At 43.8% G+C, this 12,928-nt stretch overlaps 1 protein-coding gene across 1 annotated transcript; it reads left to right on the top strand.

Annotated features, from left to right (window-relative positions):
- The first annotated feature begins 320 nt into the window (after window positions 1-320).
- Window positions 321-12,462, top strand: rnf11b (ring finger protein 11b). Its single transcript, XM_079157886.1, has 3 exons — window positions 321-870; window positions 9,950-10,119; window positions 10,519-12,462. The coding sequence occupies exons 1-3, from the start codon at window positions 757-759 to the stop codon at window positions 10,688-10,690; spliced, it is 456 nt and encodes a 151-aa protein (XP_079014012.1). The 5' UTR covers window positions 321-756; the 3' UTR covers window positions 10,691-12,462.
- Window positions 12,463-12,928: the final 466 nt, after the last annotated feature.

The following is a 12,928-nucleotide window of genomic DNA, read 5'->3' as shown; positions in this document are numbered from 1 at the left end:
GATAAGAAGACAGTGGGTGTTGGAATAGTATAGACATCATATTAAATCGGAAATAAAGACTTATTCAATTGAGTAGCAACTGACAGAAATATTCCGAGGCCAGTACTGGTAATAGGAAAACCTGGCTTGAAATTGCAATCACAAAGACTCATTTATCGATTTTAGCTCTGTGTTTATGTTTCAGCAAAGGGCAACGTGATCTCGAATCTGATTGGCTACCAACAAGAGGGTGCTGGATGTAGCTGTACGCTCATTGGTTGGTTGGATGAAAGGGTGGGGCTTCGTGTTGCTACATCGCCACCTTTTGTCGTTCTTCAGCAGCTGCAAACTGGAAAGTCCCTGACATACAAGAAGCTTTCAGACAGGAACACTGCAGTGAGGTTTTTGTCGTTTTAAATGAAGGATATTCATATGTTCTTCGTCTCGCTACTACAACATTCTGTGAGGTTGTTTCCGTCGTAAAACGTCAGCAAACCGAGTATAGATGCTCTCGAGGGCTAGCTTTTTGTGCGAGCTAGCTAGTTCTTTGTGTGGCTAACTGCTAGCTGAGGTAATGTTGTTGTTGTTGAACTGAGCAGCCCTCCCGCCGTCTGGGAGAGCGGATTCATCAGCTGTGTATGGAGAAACGCCTTCTCTCGTCTGCTGACATTTATCTGTGACAGTGGCCCGTCGCATCCCGCTGTGTAACGTTCGGAAAAGCGACAGCGAGAGACGGGGAGAGAGAGCGAGAGAGAGTTCCACCGAAGAGCAAAAGAGATGGGAAACTGTCTCAAATCTCCGACCTCGGATGATATTTCTTTGCTCCATGAATCCCAGTCGGACCGGGCCAGCTACGGAGACCCGGACCAGGAGCCACCGCCCCCCTATCAGGTAACTGACCAACTGTTTGGACCACAACACGACCAGCTTGTGTTTTTTTTGGATGAATCAAATCCATGAAATGCCTGAAGTTCTGATGATGTCATCCTGACGTGTCTGGCTCAGCAATGCTCTGCTGCCTGTAGCCGATAGAAGAGGAAGAAGACACCAAGGTGTCTGACAACAATAACTCTCTTGGCCTGAAACGGCTTTGATACTAATCCGCTTTGTTACATCCGAAGGTCTTTGTCTACCATTCCCCTGAAGTCACATTATGATTCACCCTTATGACAGCAGCACGATATCATCATTTGCAACACTTGTCATTCAAACACACTGAACCATGTAGCTGTGGCTCATATTAAATGGAGATGATCTAAGACATCTATTGTGGGCTGTAGTTCACTGAATCATGTATTTCAATTGACTGGAAACGAGTCCCAGCTCTCTATTAAACCGAGTTTTGCTAGCTTTGTAAAATAGTGTCTCTCATAACTTTATCAGCTGCTTCTTTCCCTGGTCCCCTCAGGGGCAGCAGCTTGTTTGTCTGGTGTCCTTATTTCCTGAATTAGATCGTCTGTAAACAGACCTGGCCATGTGTAGCCATGGATATGATTCACGGTGTCACCCTTCTCTTGTGTGTGTTTTGCTATGTTGAGAGGCGGCTGGTACTATGAGTTATGTAAGGCCCTAGCAGAGAGTTCTCCTGTTACTAGGTTAAGCCAAGCCTTATCTGTAGGTTTAAGTGTTTTACAACATGGGGAACTAAAGGTGGTCTCCGGTCACGAGAGCTTTTATTTTAGAAAACTACTTAAATTCTGTAAGTATTTGCAAGAGAGATAAAAAACACGAGGGGGAAACATTTGCACCGCTGTCTCAGACATTTCAAAAAATGTTCCTAATTGTTTAACTGGATTCTAAAATGCTTAACTTTCTATTCATGAATAGGTACTAAGACAAATAGATGTTAAGATGTCAGATGGATATTTAAAATGTCATAAACACAGATTATTCATTTCCCCTTTTGTAGATCTAACCATGACCAGAACATCTCCGGCTGTTGGCTCAATGGTATTTTTTGGTTCCTTATAGATCTCACTTTATCACCTTTATTGGTGAGGTCAGTGTGGTGCTTCATTATTTTCATTATCAACACATTTCTTTAAAATACCCAAACCAATAATGGATATATCTTTTTTTTTCTTTCTTTGTTTATGTATTAAAGTCCGTCTTAAAAGCTGCAATCACATCGACAGGGCATGGAAAATGGCCAACAATCATTTCCAATTACTAGACTTACATGTATGTTATTTACTTGTTTTTATGTAGCACATGGTTATCACACACTACATTGTCATGTCTTACACGAGAGGCACAAACTGAGGTGAGGGCAGTGCTTGCAAACTTAAAACTTCCTGGTAACATTTTAGGTTCCTAACCGTAGTCTTTGTCATTTAGTATCAGTGGAATGTCACCCGACAGAGGCCCTGCATCAGACTCAGTCAAAGATGCTATCTGAACGGGGCCAGGAGTCCTTGGTATGCTTCCATCTCCAGGTTGCTACGAGTATGTCATGTCTGGCACACAACGGTGTGTAATTAGGCCAAAGCAGCCAGCTCTGGTATAATAGGAGTGGTGCTGTAACGAACGGCACAAACATTGCTTGGTTTCTTTGGCAGAGCTCTAACTAAGCTTTCAGTTGTGTTGAGAAAATCTGTGAGTAGTTTGTTTGTATTGACAGTTTCACAAGAGGGTTAACTCGTAAAAACCTACTTATAATGGGCTCTTTCAGGCCTGCCAGCTCTTTTCTCCCCGGTGACCACGGTAATCACCACCTTCGCCATCTGAACCCAGCCTGAGAACACAGCGCACATTTTTCGTGTGCTTGCAGTTCAGATTAACACACTTTGGAAGCGCTGCTTGTGTTAGAAAGGCAACTAAAGGCTCCACTATACTCAATTTGAAATTTAGTTTGGCGTTTTTCTTAAAAGCTGTCAAGTATACGGACCTGTGTGTAAAGGCCAGTGTTCTCACTGTGCTGGTGAACGCGGGGCGAGGTTTTGCTACTCGCGGTGAAAAACACGATGCCAGAAATCCCATCCGTCACATCCAAAACAAAGATGAGCTCTGGCTGGGATTAAGCTGCAGAAAGACAGACAATGACTCAAATCCAAGCCTGTTATTGTTTCTACATCCCCAAAAAACAAGCAAGGGAGATGGGTGGATGCATTATTTTTAATGTTGAGTAACAAATTAGGACATTCATTATGTCATCATGCAACCCATCCCATAAAAAATACAATAAAGTCACAGAATATTTAACACATCACCGTTTATTTCATTTAATATTTGTATTTTTAAGCACTGAATTCTGGGGTGTTCTGACTCGATATGCTGTCGAGATGCCGTGGAAGGAACATACATGGACAGTCTATGATCAAAAACGCTCCAATGAGGCTGAATTGAAGCAATTCTGCGAAGAAGAGTGAGCCGAAATTCCTCTACACAGCGACGTGAAAGACTGATGTCCACTTATCAGATGTGTCGGTTGCAGTCGCTGCTGAAGGTAGCACAGTCGGTCATAAAGATAACGGGGTCGATTGCTTTTTCCCCCCATGAGTGATATAGGTGTTGGATAACTTGTGTCCTGTTCCTGTTGTTGATCCCTGGACATTCAGGGAGTGAGTTTAATTCAAACATGTAGTAAATACTTTTTATACTATTACTGACTATCCTAGAAAATGCTTACAGGTACAAGGACACACACCTTTCTATTCTTTGCCCCCCCCGCCCCATTCTACAGAGGCAATAATGTAACAGGTCTTGCAGTAAAACAGGGTGTGAAAGAGAATATTGCAGTCCATGTAGCTACGGTGTGCATAGAATGGGTGGAAGGGTGACTGTTGAAAGCTAAGACTTAAAGTGGATGAGATCAGCTCTGAGCCAACCACTTAGGCTAGTGGGCCATTTAATGTCTCGTCAAAAATGATTTCAAAGTGAGCGAGTGTGTGTGTGTGTGTGTGAGTGTGTGTGTGTGTGTGAGTCCGGTTCATGTTTGTTGTCGTTATCAACCGGGGAGGCTTCAAAGCAGAGGGAGGTTCTGTTTGTGCTCCTAATACTGTGATGGCTGCGGTTGTGAAGCGTACGCATTGTGTGTCGCTTCGACGCGTTGTGTGTTGAGGGCTGTGATTTGGAAAGCAGCTGGTGAGACGAGTGCTGACTCATCGCTGTGGGACTGGGCTGTGAGAGATAAGGCCCCCCTGTGTGTTGGCATTTTAATGTGTGTGTGTGTGCGTGCGCGCCCCCCTGGTACTGCTTGTAATGGCCCTGTCTCTGTCACAAGTCTCAGAGATGGGAGCAGTGACAGGAGTTTTCATTGATTACATTCAGTTTGGCACAAAGGCCTTTATGCTGCTGTGACATCTAGCGTCACGGCCAAACCTCGTTGGCTGGAACACCTTGCAGACTTTAAAAGATTCACTGTGTGTGTGTGTGTGTGTGTGTGTGTGTGTGTGTGTGTGTGTGTGTGGCTGAACTTGGTCTTTCTCAATACACTTCAGCCTTTTCCCACCGTTTCTCCCACTTTTGTGTGAACATGGAGGCCTAAGAGGGTAAGAAATGATTTAAAACATGTCAAATAAGCGCCTGCTGCTCTGCACAAAAACAGGGCCAGGTCTACTTTCAGATGGTTGAGTAGACCAGGGGGTACACACACACACACACCCCTGACTGTAGTGGATACACACACACACACACACACACACACGCACACACACACACACACACACACACACACACACACACACACACACAAAACTGAAAAGCACAGATTCTGTCAACCACCTGCCTTTGCCATCAAGATGAAAGGGCTTGCAGTCAGCAGTTTGGTTTGAGCTCGGCCAGCTTGGTCATGAAATGGGGAGAAAAAGTTTGCTTGAGAGGTTGTTTATAATTAGCTGTCAAACCTGGAGTGTTGACGTGGGAGAGCGCAGCAGATGGGAAGAACCGGCTGAGACGGTCTGGAAAAGAAGGACGCTTTTCAGCTTCTCAAGCATACTTTTGGCATGAATGCAAAAGTTCAACCGCGATGAAAATCCGTCTTCTGACCGTGAAGGAGCCGATCGGCCATTTGCATGAGTGGCGTATGTATTAATAACGTGGTAACGAGGCTGCTTCCTCTTTATATTACACGGTGTTACTGTTTCTGTTTGTCTTTATTCTTGGCGTGAGGAGGCTATGCAATATCAGCTGATGGTATATTTTGTGGCTGTAGTTTCTGCCGTGTATACCAGCTGCCGAAAATCTATCTTTATCGACCAATATGGAAAATGTGTTTACCCAAACTACACTTGTAGATGAGCTACTTATGACCCATGAAGAAGACAGTTAACAGGTAGCCTAAGGCCTTTTCTGTTCTTTGTAATAATGCTATTCTATTCCCTTTGACCTGTTTAGCATGGCTGGTGTGCAGGTGCCTCCATTTAAACGAGCATTCTTGTATGTTATGCTACAATCAGGGAAGGCAGGAAAATAATGCTGCTCCCTCACTGTGTTCAGGCAGGATTAAGTCAATTCAATCACACATAGTGTTGTTGTTTTTTTAGCCTCGTATGCCAGTGATGCACCCCATCAGAGAGCCCCTTTTGACCGATTACCTACAGTCTCGACCTCATGGTAACAGTACATTGGGGGTGTGAACAAACGAGCCATTGTATTGAAGGTCAGATTCTTGGTCTGTGGGCTTTTGCTGACGCACAGCCACACAGGGGTTGCTGTTCCTGAGCACACACGACGATGACCAACACTCCTTTGTCTCCACACCTCCCTCACATTTGACTTCTCGTCTTCCTTCGAATGACAGTTGGCGGCCCTGGCTCATATGATCGCGTTGGTTTTTGGTCCTTATATGACAGTGGTAGAACTAAGTGAAAGGCTGTTATATAATATCTGATACTTGCTTTGATTGGCGGATGCTCCTCTGGCATGATAAGCTTGTAAATAGTGGTAAAATAAATACAAATATTTTTTTAAGATTGCTGTTTATTATTTCATTTCATAAATACTAGCGTTAATAACTCTTGAAGTAAGGAACACATTATCAATCACAATCACGTTAACACAACTCATCCTGTGATGCTTATGTCCTCCTCCCATTGTTGTCATTGTTGCATGTTTGTGTGATGAACCGAGTGCATGCGCGCCTGTATTGTGTGTGTCTGCAGGTCTGGTTCATAGATTTTGTTACTCTGCAGTCACAAGAACGAGAGCTACGATTTCAAAGCCTGCTAACGCTTCATGTGTCCGGTGTTTCTTCCCTTTAAGTGCATATTGACGCTGCTTAAGTTGCACTAAAGATACTGCAACCATTGACAAGTAGGATACGATTGAGGTTTGGACGATTGGCCGACAAATTTGTTCTAATGTCCTGTCACTAGGCTTTTCTAACACCATGTGTTATAAACAGAAATGTTGCCCAGTCATCACCATGCCGCCTGTCTGCAACCCCCTTTCCCACATCCACCATACATTTCTACTGTAGCAGTCTGCACGCTGCTCAAATGCAATTTTGTAAACGTTGTGTCATGACTTGAGCTGAAATAAAGCGGTAATATTTCCAGAATACAAGAGCGTGTGACAGTTTTTGCCATCAGAGTGACCCCATCCCCGGAAGCACCCGGAAGGAATACAGTTGAAAGCGTTCTTGTGATGCTTTTTGTGAACGGAGCTTGTCTTGTTCTAACCTGATTTCCCATCCTTAACATGGTCTCACACACACACACACACACACACATACATCAATACACACATACGACAGTGGGGGGAATCTGGGCGCTGTGTGTGTTTGTGCTCTTGAAGCTGAAGCTGTGGCCTGTTTCTTTTTCTGTATTTGTGGGCTGAGAGTGCCTCTATCATTCATTTCCCCACTCTTGTTTTTTTCTGAATTTCAATCGGTGAAGGGTGATGGGAGTAGCGAGGGCACATACCTCCCCTTTCCCATCTATCTGTTTTCACTTTCGCTCTTAATTCCTCGGTGTCTACAATCTTCACCTCCTCCCTCGTTCACCGTTAGCCGCCTGGGCCTGGCAGACCTCTCTCTCGCTCTCTCTCTCGCTATGATTGTTGTGTCTATGGTCGACCTGAGGTCACATAATGAGCAGTTGTCACAGCCCAGCTGACACGCCATGTGTGGAGGAAGAGATTGCTGACCGTTGCACAGTTAGCCGCCCTAACGCACACAGAGAGTACAGCTGCTGCCCCCCCCCTCTGAGGCCCCGTCTGGAGCTTTCATTCCTGGCTGCCGTCTCCTTTTGACAAGGGTGAACGGAGTGGCTGTCAGGGGAACAGCTGATAGCCTCGCCTACCGAAGTTATGCCGACTCTTGCCCTAAAATTGCTGTTGTGCTGGCTCGCTTGTTCTATGAAAACCATAAAAAAGATAGCTTGTTAAGAGTTGGATTGAGGCTACAATGCAGTGAAAATTGTCTTTTGAAATACATTCTTGCCCTCTCTCAACCCTGCCATTCGGCTCTGAATGAACTTCTAACCCCCGCCTACTGCCATTCAGCCAGAATGACAGTAGAAAATGGAGAGCGACCGAACACCAAGGGTTAGCACAGCAGTTGCTGTCCCTGCTGTTTTTGCAGGCAGATCAGACACACAATCATGTTTGTTAAAGGGTGCAGATGGGTTTCTCTCCTGCTGAGGCCCGTCTCCTCTCCTCTCCCCCACATAATGGCATTAGACTGGACTTGGATTAGTCCACGTCCAGGCTGTTGCATCATTTCCGGTGGCTGACATGAAGATTTGGCTCGCTGTAAGGGGAGAAGAGAGCGAGCGGGCTGAAGCGCGGGGTCACACAGGGACACGAGGAACTATTGCTTGCACCACAAAAGACTGTAGTGACTGTCAGAATGTTGAGAACAGAGAGACGGAAGGAAGAACCACAGTTATAGACCGCAAAGTGAGTGGGTGGAGTTAATAGAAAGCTGTTGGAGGAAGATACTTAGAAACGTGGGTAGTGCACAAGACGGAAAAACTATATATATGTGGACCTATTCTCCCCTGAATTTATGTAAACCCTACAATATGTTTTAGCCTTCAAAGGATTCTACTTTTTCAAATGCAATGATATAAAACTGTAGATCACTCTCACTTATCTGTCATTTCTTTAAAAGCTTTATTTTTTCACAGATCGTGGATGGCATTCTGTGTTTACAGCTTTAATGGTCCTGCGATTCATAATATAAAAGGGTTTGACAATAAATACGTCTTTGGGGAAACAGCTCTTTATTTAGACAGCAACTATCGATTATTTTCACTATTGCTTGGTTTGCAGGCCAGATCGTTTTCTCTACTAAATGTCAGAAAATGTCCATCAAAGCCCAGAGATCCTCAGTTTACAGTCATATCAGACAGAACAGGTGTTCAAACTTTCACCTCAATGTTTTACTGTTTCAGTTTTATGTCTTTTTTGTGTGCAATTCTTTAAGAACGGTTGGTAACTTTTGGTAATTCTAATAAAAACATTTTTTAAATATTTTTTTATTCTCTTTACATTCCGACGGCAATCGTTAAATCAAATGCTCTGACAAAAAAACAGAAACAATACGGTATCTGTTGCAGGACTGTAATAAGGCCGTCCAATCATTTCATTCGGGCTACCTGCCTGCCTGCCTCTTTACCTGCCTGTCTACCTGCCTGTTTACCTGCCTGCCTGTCTACCTGCGCTCATTGCATTCGACTGGAGTCTTCCGCAAGCTGCTCACTTGACAGCTGTGAGCTCTAACAGTAGCCATGTTCATTGTTAACCTTCATCATGATATTTTTGGGAGATAATCTTATTACTCCTGCTGGTTACTCAAGATTACCAACCAGCTTTAATACTCGAGCTGGACTTGATATTGGCAATAAAGTTTCATCCTCTTTTTAGAAAATACTTAAAGTATAATTCAAATATCTTAACAATATACTGTATATTTACAGTGTAACATACTGTAGGTGTAGGTACTCGCACATCGTTCACTTTTTTTTTCTTTCTATTGACTCATGACAGTCTGATACTGAAAATCTGTCAACTTTGATTTGATGTTACTTTCATTCACACTGTAAACTCTTACTTATGTGGTGTTGGGCACCAATATGTAAAAGATTGCTGACAGACATAAATAAATCTTCACGTTCACTTGACTCAAAGTGTAGCGGGGCTGGGAGGTTCTGGCTGGTTTGAAGTTTTGTGCAGGCCAGCGTCAACTTGGGAGTCTTTGAACAGATATTACCTGCTACATGACTTCACAGATACTTATTAATTATTATTTATTTATATATTTGTGGTTAACTCCCAGGAGAACACTTTACCAGAACTCATCTTTCATTACACTTTATTGTAGACTTCTGTGTCCTCTGATGATTAAATCAAAGTTAATTGAAATTGTTTAATGAATACCTTTTACAGTAATCAGGTCAAGTTAAGTTTATCTTTATTATGTTTCAGGTTGAAAACATTTCTTATCCCCTAAGCAAGTCAGGTGAAAGCAACCATGGAGCTGTCTGCTGCAGCGGCTGTTTGAACAAGGCGTGGGGAAACACTACCATCTACTGCCTGCGATTAGAATCCCACAACAGGACCATGAATATTGTCTGGCTTGTAATGAATCATTACAGGCCTTCTTTTTTCAGAGGGATAATTACATATTAAAACAAGGGCTGTTTGTTGGATTGTGAAACTCTTACAGTCAACTCAGACCTTCATTGTGTAGTCAGCGTGAGGGATTTACATACTAATGCTTTCCGGTATTGTACTGGTAGGTGGTGACATTATTCTGTCTCTCTGTAATAAAATAAACACTCATGTCCCAGTTCATAGTGTGGAGGTAATTTGGAAACAAAGAGTATAAGTCTTGTTGCAGCTTATCTATAATTATATTTCCTGTCAGAAAAAAGAAACAGACCACCAACCAAATGTCTTTGCTCGTAAGGTGTCTGCATGAAGTGGAAAGTAATTGTGACTCTTGGTTTTTCTCTGTAAATCCTCCCCACAAGACATTTTAGTCTGATCTTTTTATGTGGTCGTCTCTCTCTCTCTTTCTCTGCAGGAGCAAATCCATGTGCCCGTCTACCACCCAACACCCAGCCAGGCCCGGCTGGCCACTCAGCTGACGGAGGAGGAGCAGATTCGCATCGCACAGCGAATCGGACTCATCCAGCACCTCCCGAAGGGCGTGTACGACCCAGGACGGGACAGCTCTGAGAAGAAGATCAGAGAGTGAGTAGCCATGCGGAGTGATCTGTGATCTGGGTGTAATCAGGGTGCTTGGGGGGTCTTTTAAAATGATGGTCTAGATTCACTGTCTGAGATCGAGTTAAAATGTAAACAATGCCAAAGTATCTGAAATAGTTCTATTCAAATATTTTCTGTTTTGTTTTAGTAGTCAGAAAATGTAACCGACAAAACCACCCATGCATTTGAACACGTTAAGTTTGCTGTTGTCACAATAATGTCAATATTGGTGTGCACTGCTATAATACCGATGGTTATACATACTCAATGTCTTTCTAATATTCTGGCCTTTTAGATAAATGCACATTTTATTGAACTTATTTTCTGCATTTCTCTGCTGTCCATGCAATCCCTAACTAAATGTACCCGTGTTCACCTGCACAGGTGCGTCATCTGTATGATGGACTTTGTATACAGAGACCCCATCCGCTTCCTGCCCTGCATGCACATCTACCACATGGACTGTATAGACGACTGGCTGATGAGATCCTTCACCTGCCCCTCCTGCATGGAGCCTGTGGACGCCGCGCTGCTTTCCTCCTATGAGACCAACTGACACACACACACACACACACACACACACACACACACACACACACACACACACACACACACACACACACACACACACACACACACCTACCTACACACACTGTATATGCCCATAGGCACCTGTGAACCAGAATGGACACACTCATACAATATGCACACACATGGACATACACACAATGTCCATCTTGTTAACTTGTATCCTGGATTAGTAAGGTGTTGATATATAACAATGTAAAAGATTTAGGATGAATGCCTGTGTGTGTGTGTGTGTGTGTGTGTGTGTGTGTGTGTGTGTGTGTGTGTGTGCGAGAATGCCTGTGTGTATATGTGTGTGCCGCACAAGTTCCTCCGTTGGCCTGCTGGACAGGATTGATGTAAGGAGGACTAAACAGTGTGTTGGTGTGTTGGACAAACTGGAAAGAGCTGGACCGAGCAGACCGATGACAGTGGGAGATGTGGGGACACCAGTGTAAAGGGAAGTCAAGGGGAAAGGATGATGTTTAACTGATTTGATTAAGAAATCCAAGATCTGCTTTTATATGCAGGAATTCAAACACAACCGTGCCCATACGCACACACACTTCCTTTATTTACTTCCCTTCATTGATATGAACGACGCAGAAGGACGGACAGCCGACCACCGTCATCAGGCCGCAGATTGAGCTCGTTGGACTCACGCTGCGGGACAAGAGGAGAGAAACGTCCCGTCTGATCGATGCGTGGACGTGTCTTCACACGGATGCCTGTTGCAGAGTCGTATCTGCTGCAAAAAGGATGCGGATGTGTGATTTTAAGGATGCTAGAGCTGGACATCAGACTTGATACTGCAAACATCAGATATACTGTATATTCTGCAGACACACCACAGGCCTCCACTGGTCCACCGCGCCTGGGCCTGGAGTTGTCTGTCTGTATAGAGAAAAAAAACTAGATTGGTCGATCGTCCCGTGGCTTTGTGAAATCTGTTACGCGTTTGTTTTATTCCGTCAGCATAAGGGCTTTGTCAGACCAGTGTTTACCAACAACACGGATAAGGCAAAAAAGGCAAAACAGTACGTGCTTTAGTCACTAATGTGGTGGATAGCTGGTAGACTGTTGCTGTCTCAATCACAGTGAGCGCTCAGATTATTGGCCAAAGCACAAGTAGACCAGTTCACAAAGCATTGATACCAATCAGTGACATTTGCACTTCTTAATCAGACTTGTGACTAGAGTTGACCATATGCATTCAGTAATTATGTCAAAGTGAGGTATGTGACTTGTTTTTACCCTACATTGCAATGATCTGTCATGAAAGCCACTCTCTGTGCACCGGGAGTGGAAACACACTTTATAACTGATGACATTAACCAAACTACTGAGTTCATTAATTCCAAGTTTGGCGCCCCTGTTATTGTCCAAATCATGTAATTCTAGGGACAAATCAAGAACAGCATTAAAAACAAAAGTTTGGGCTTATTTGAATGAGTTTGCATATATGTCCCGCATCGCTTCATTCAGCATCCTGTTGTACCAGAGGACACATTCACAGGGGAAGCGGTTATCGCTTGCACTATCAGGACACCGGTGATGGTGTGTGTGTGCCTGTGAACACAGTTTAGAACGGTTATATTTCTTATCGAGTTGAGGCCTCAATCTAAATGACCCCCTCGCCCAAGTAACCCTGTTTACTGTTAATTAAAGCACAAAGAAACAATTGTTCAGTTATACTTTCCTTCTCCCTGCTAACATTGGCACGCAGGTAAGTCGGCACAGATCACACACAGTTGGTAAACATGCCTGGGGGGGGGGGGGGGGGGGTTTGGCAGTCAGCACCTTAGTCTTTGCCCAGTACTTTAATCCACGTAACTCTTTATGTTGTGCTCCATCAGTAAGGTGAAGCTTCATGGCCTTTAGTTAAACGTGAGTAAAGGATGGCATCAGCTGCTAAAATGTGGAACAAGACACAATACTGTGTATTGTGGTGCTTGGATTGGATTTCTGTTCCATGACTTAGCTCTTAGTTCCCACATCTTTCACCTGCAGTGGAGCAGACGACAGTTTGGAAGAAGAAAAAAAGCCTTTTTGAAGAGTACGCCATTTTCTTTTTAAATAGTAGGAATCTGGAACTAATGCATGTCATGCAATTTGGGGATAATCAAAACCATGTCATGATAGTATTTGCCATAGTTCCTCAAAATAATCAAGAGACGTCTTTAAAAAGAAGAAAAGAATCCACATGATTTGTGTGAAGACGAGCACT

Source organism: Pholis gunnellus, assembly GCF_910591455.1.
Source record: "Pholis gunnellus genome assembly, chromosome: 4".
NCBI classification, from domain to species: domain Eukaryota; kingdom Metazoa; phylum Chordata; class Actinopteri; order Perciformes; family Pholidae; genus Pholis; species Pholis gunnellus.
Note: the sequence above shows the minus strand (reverse complement) of the source record. Positions and strands in the feature narration are given on the sequence as shown.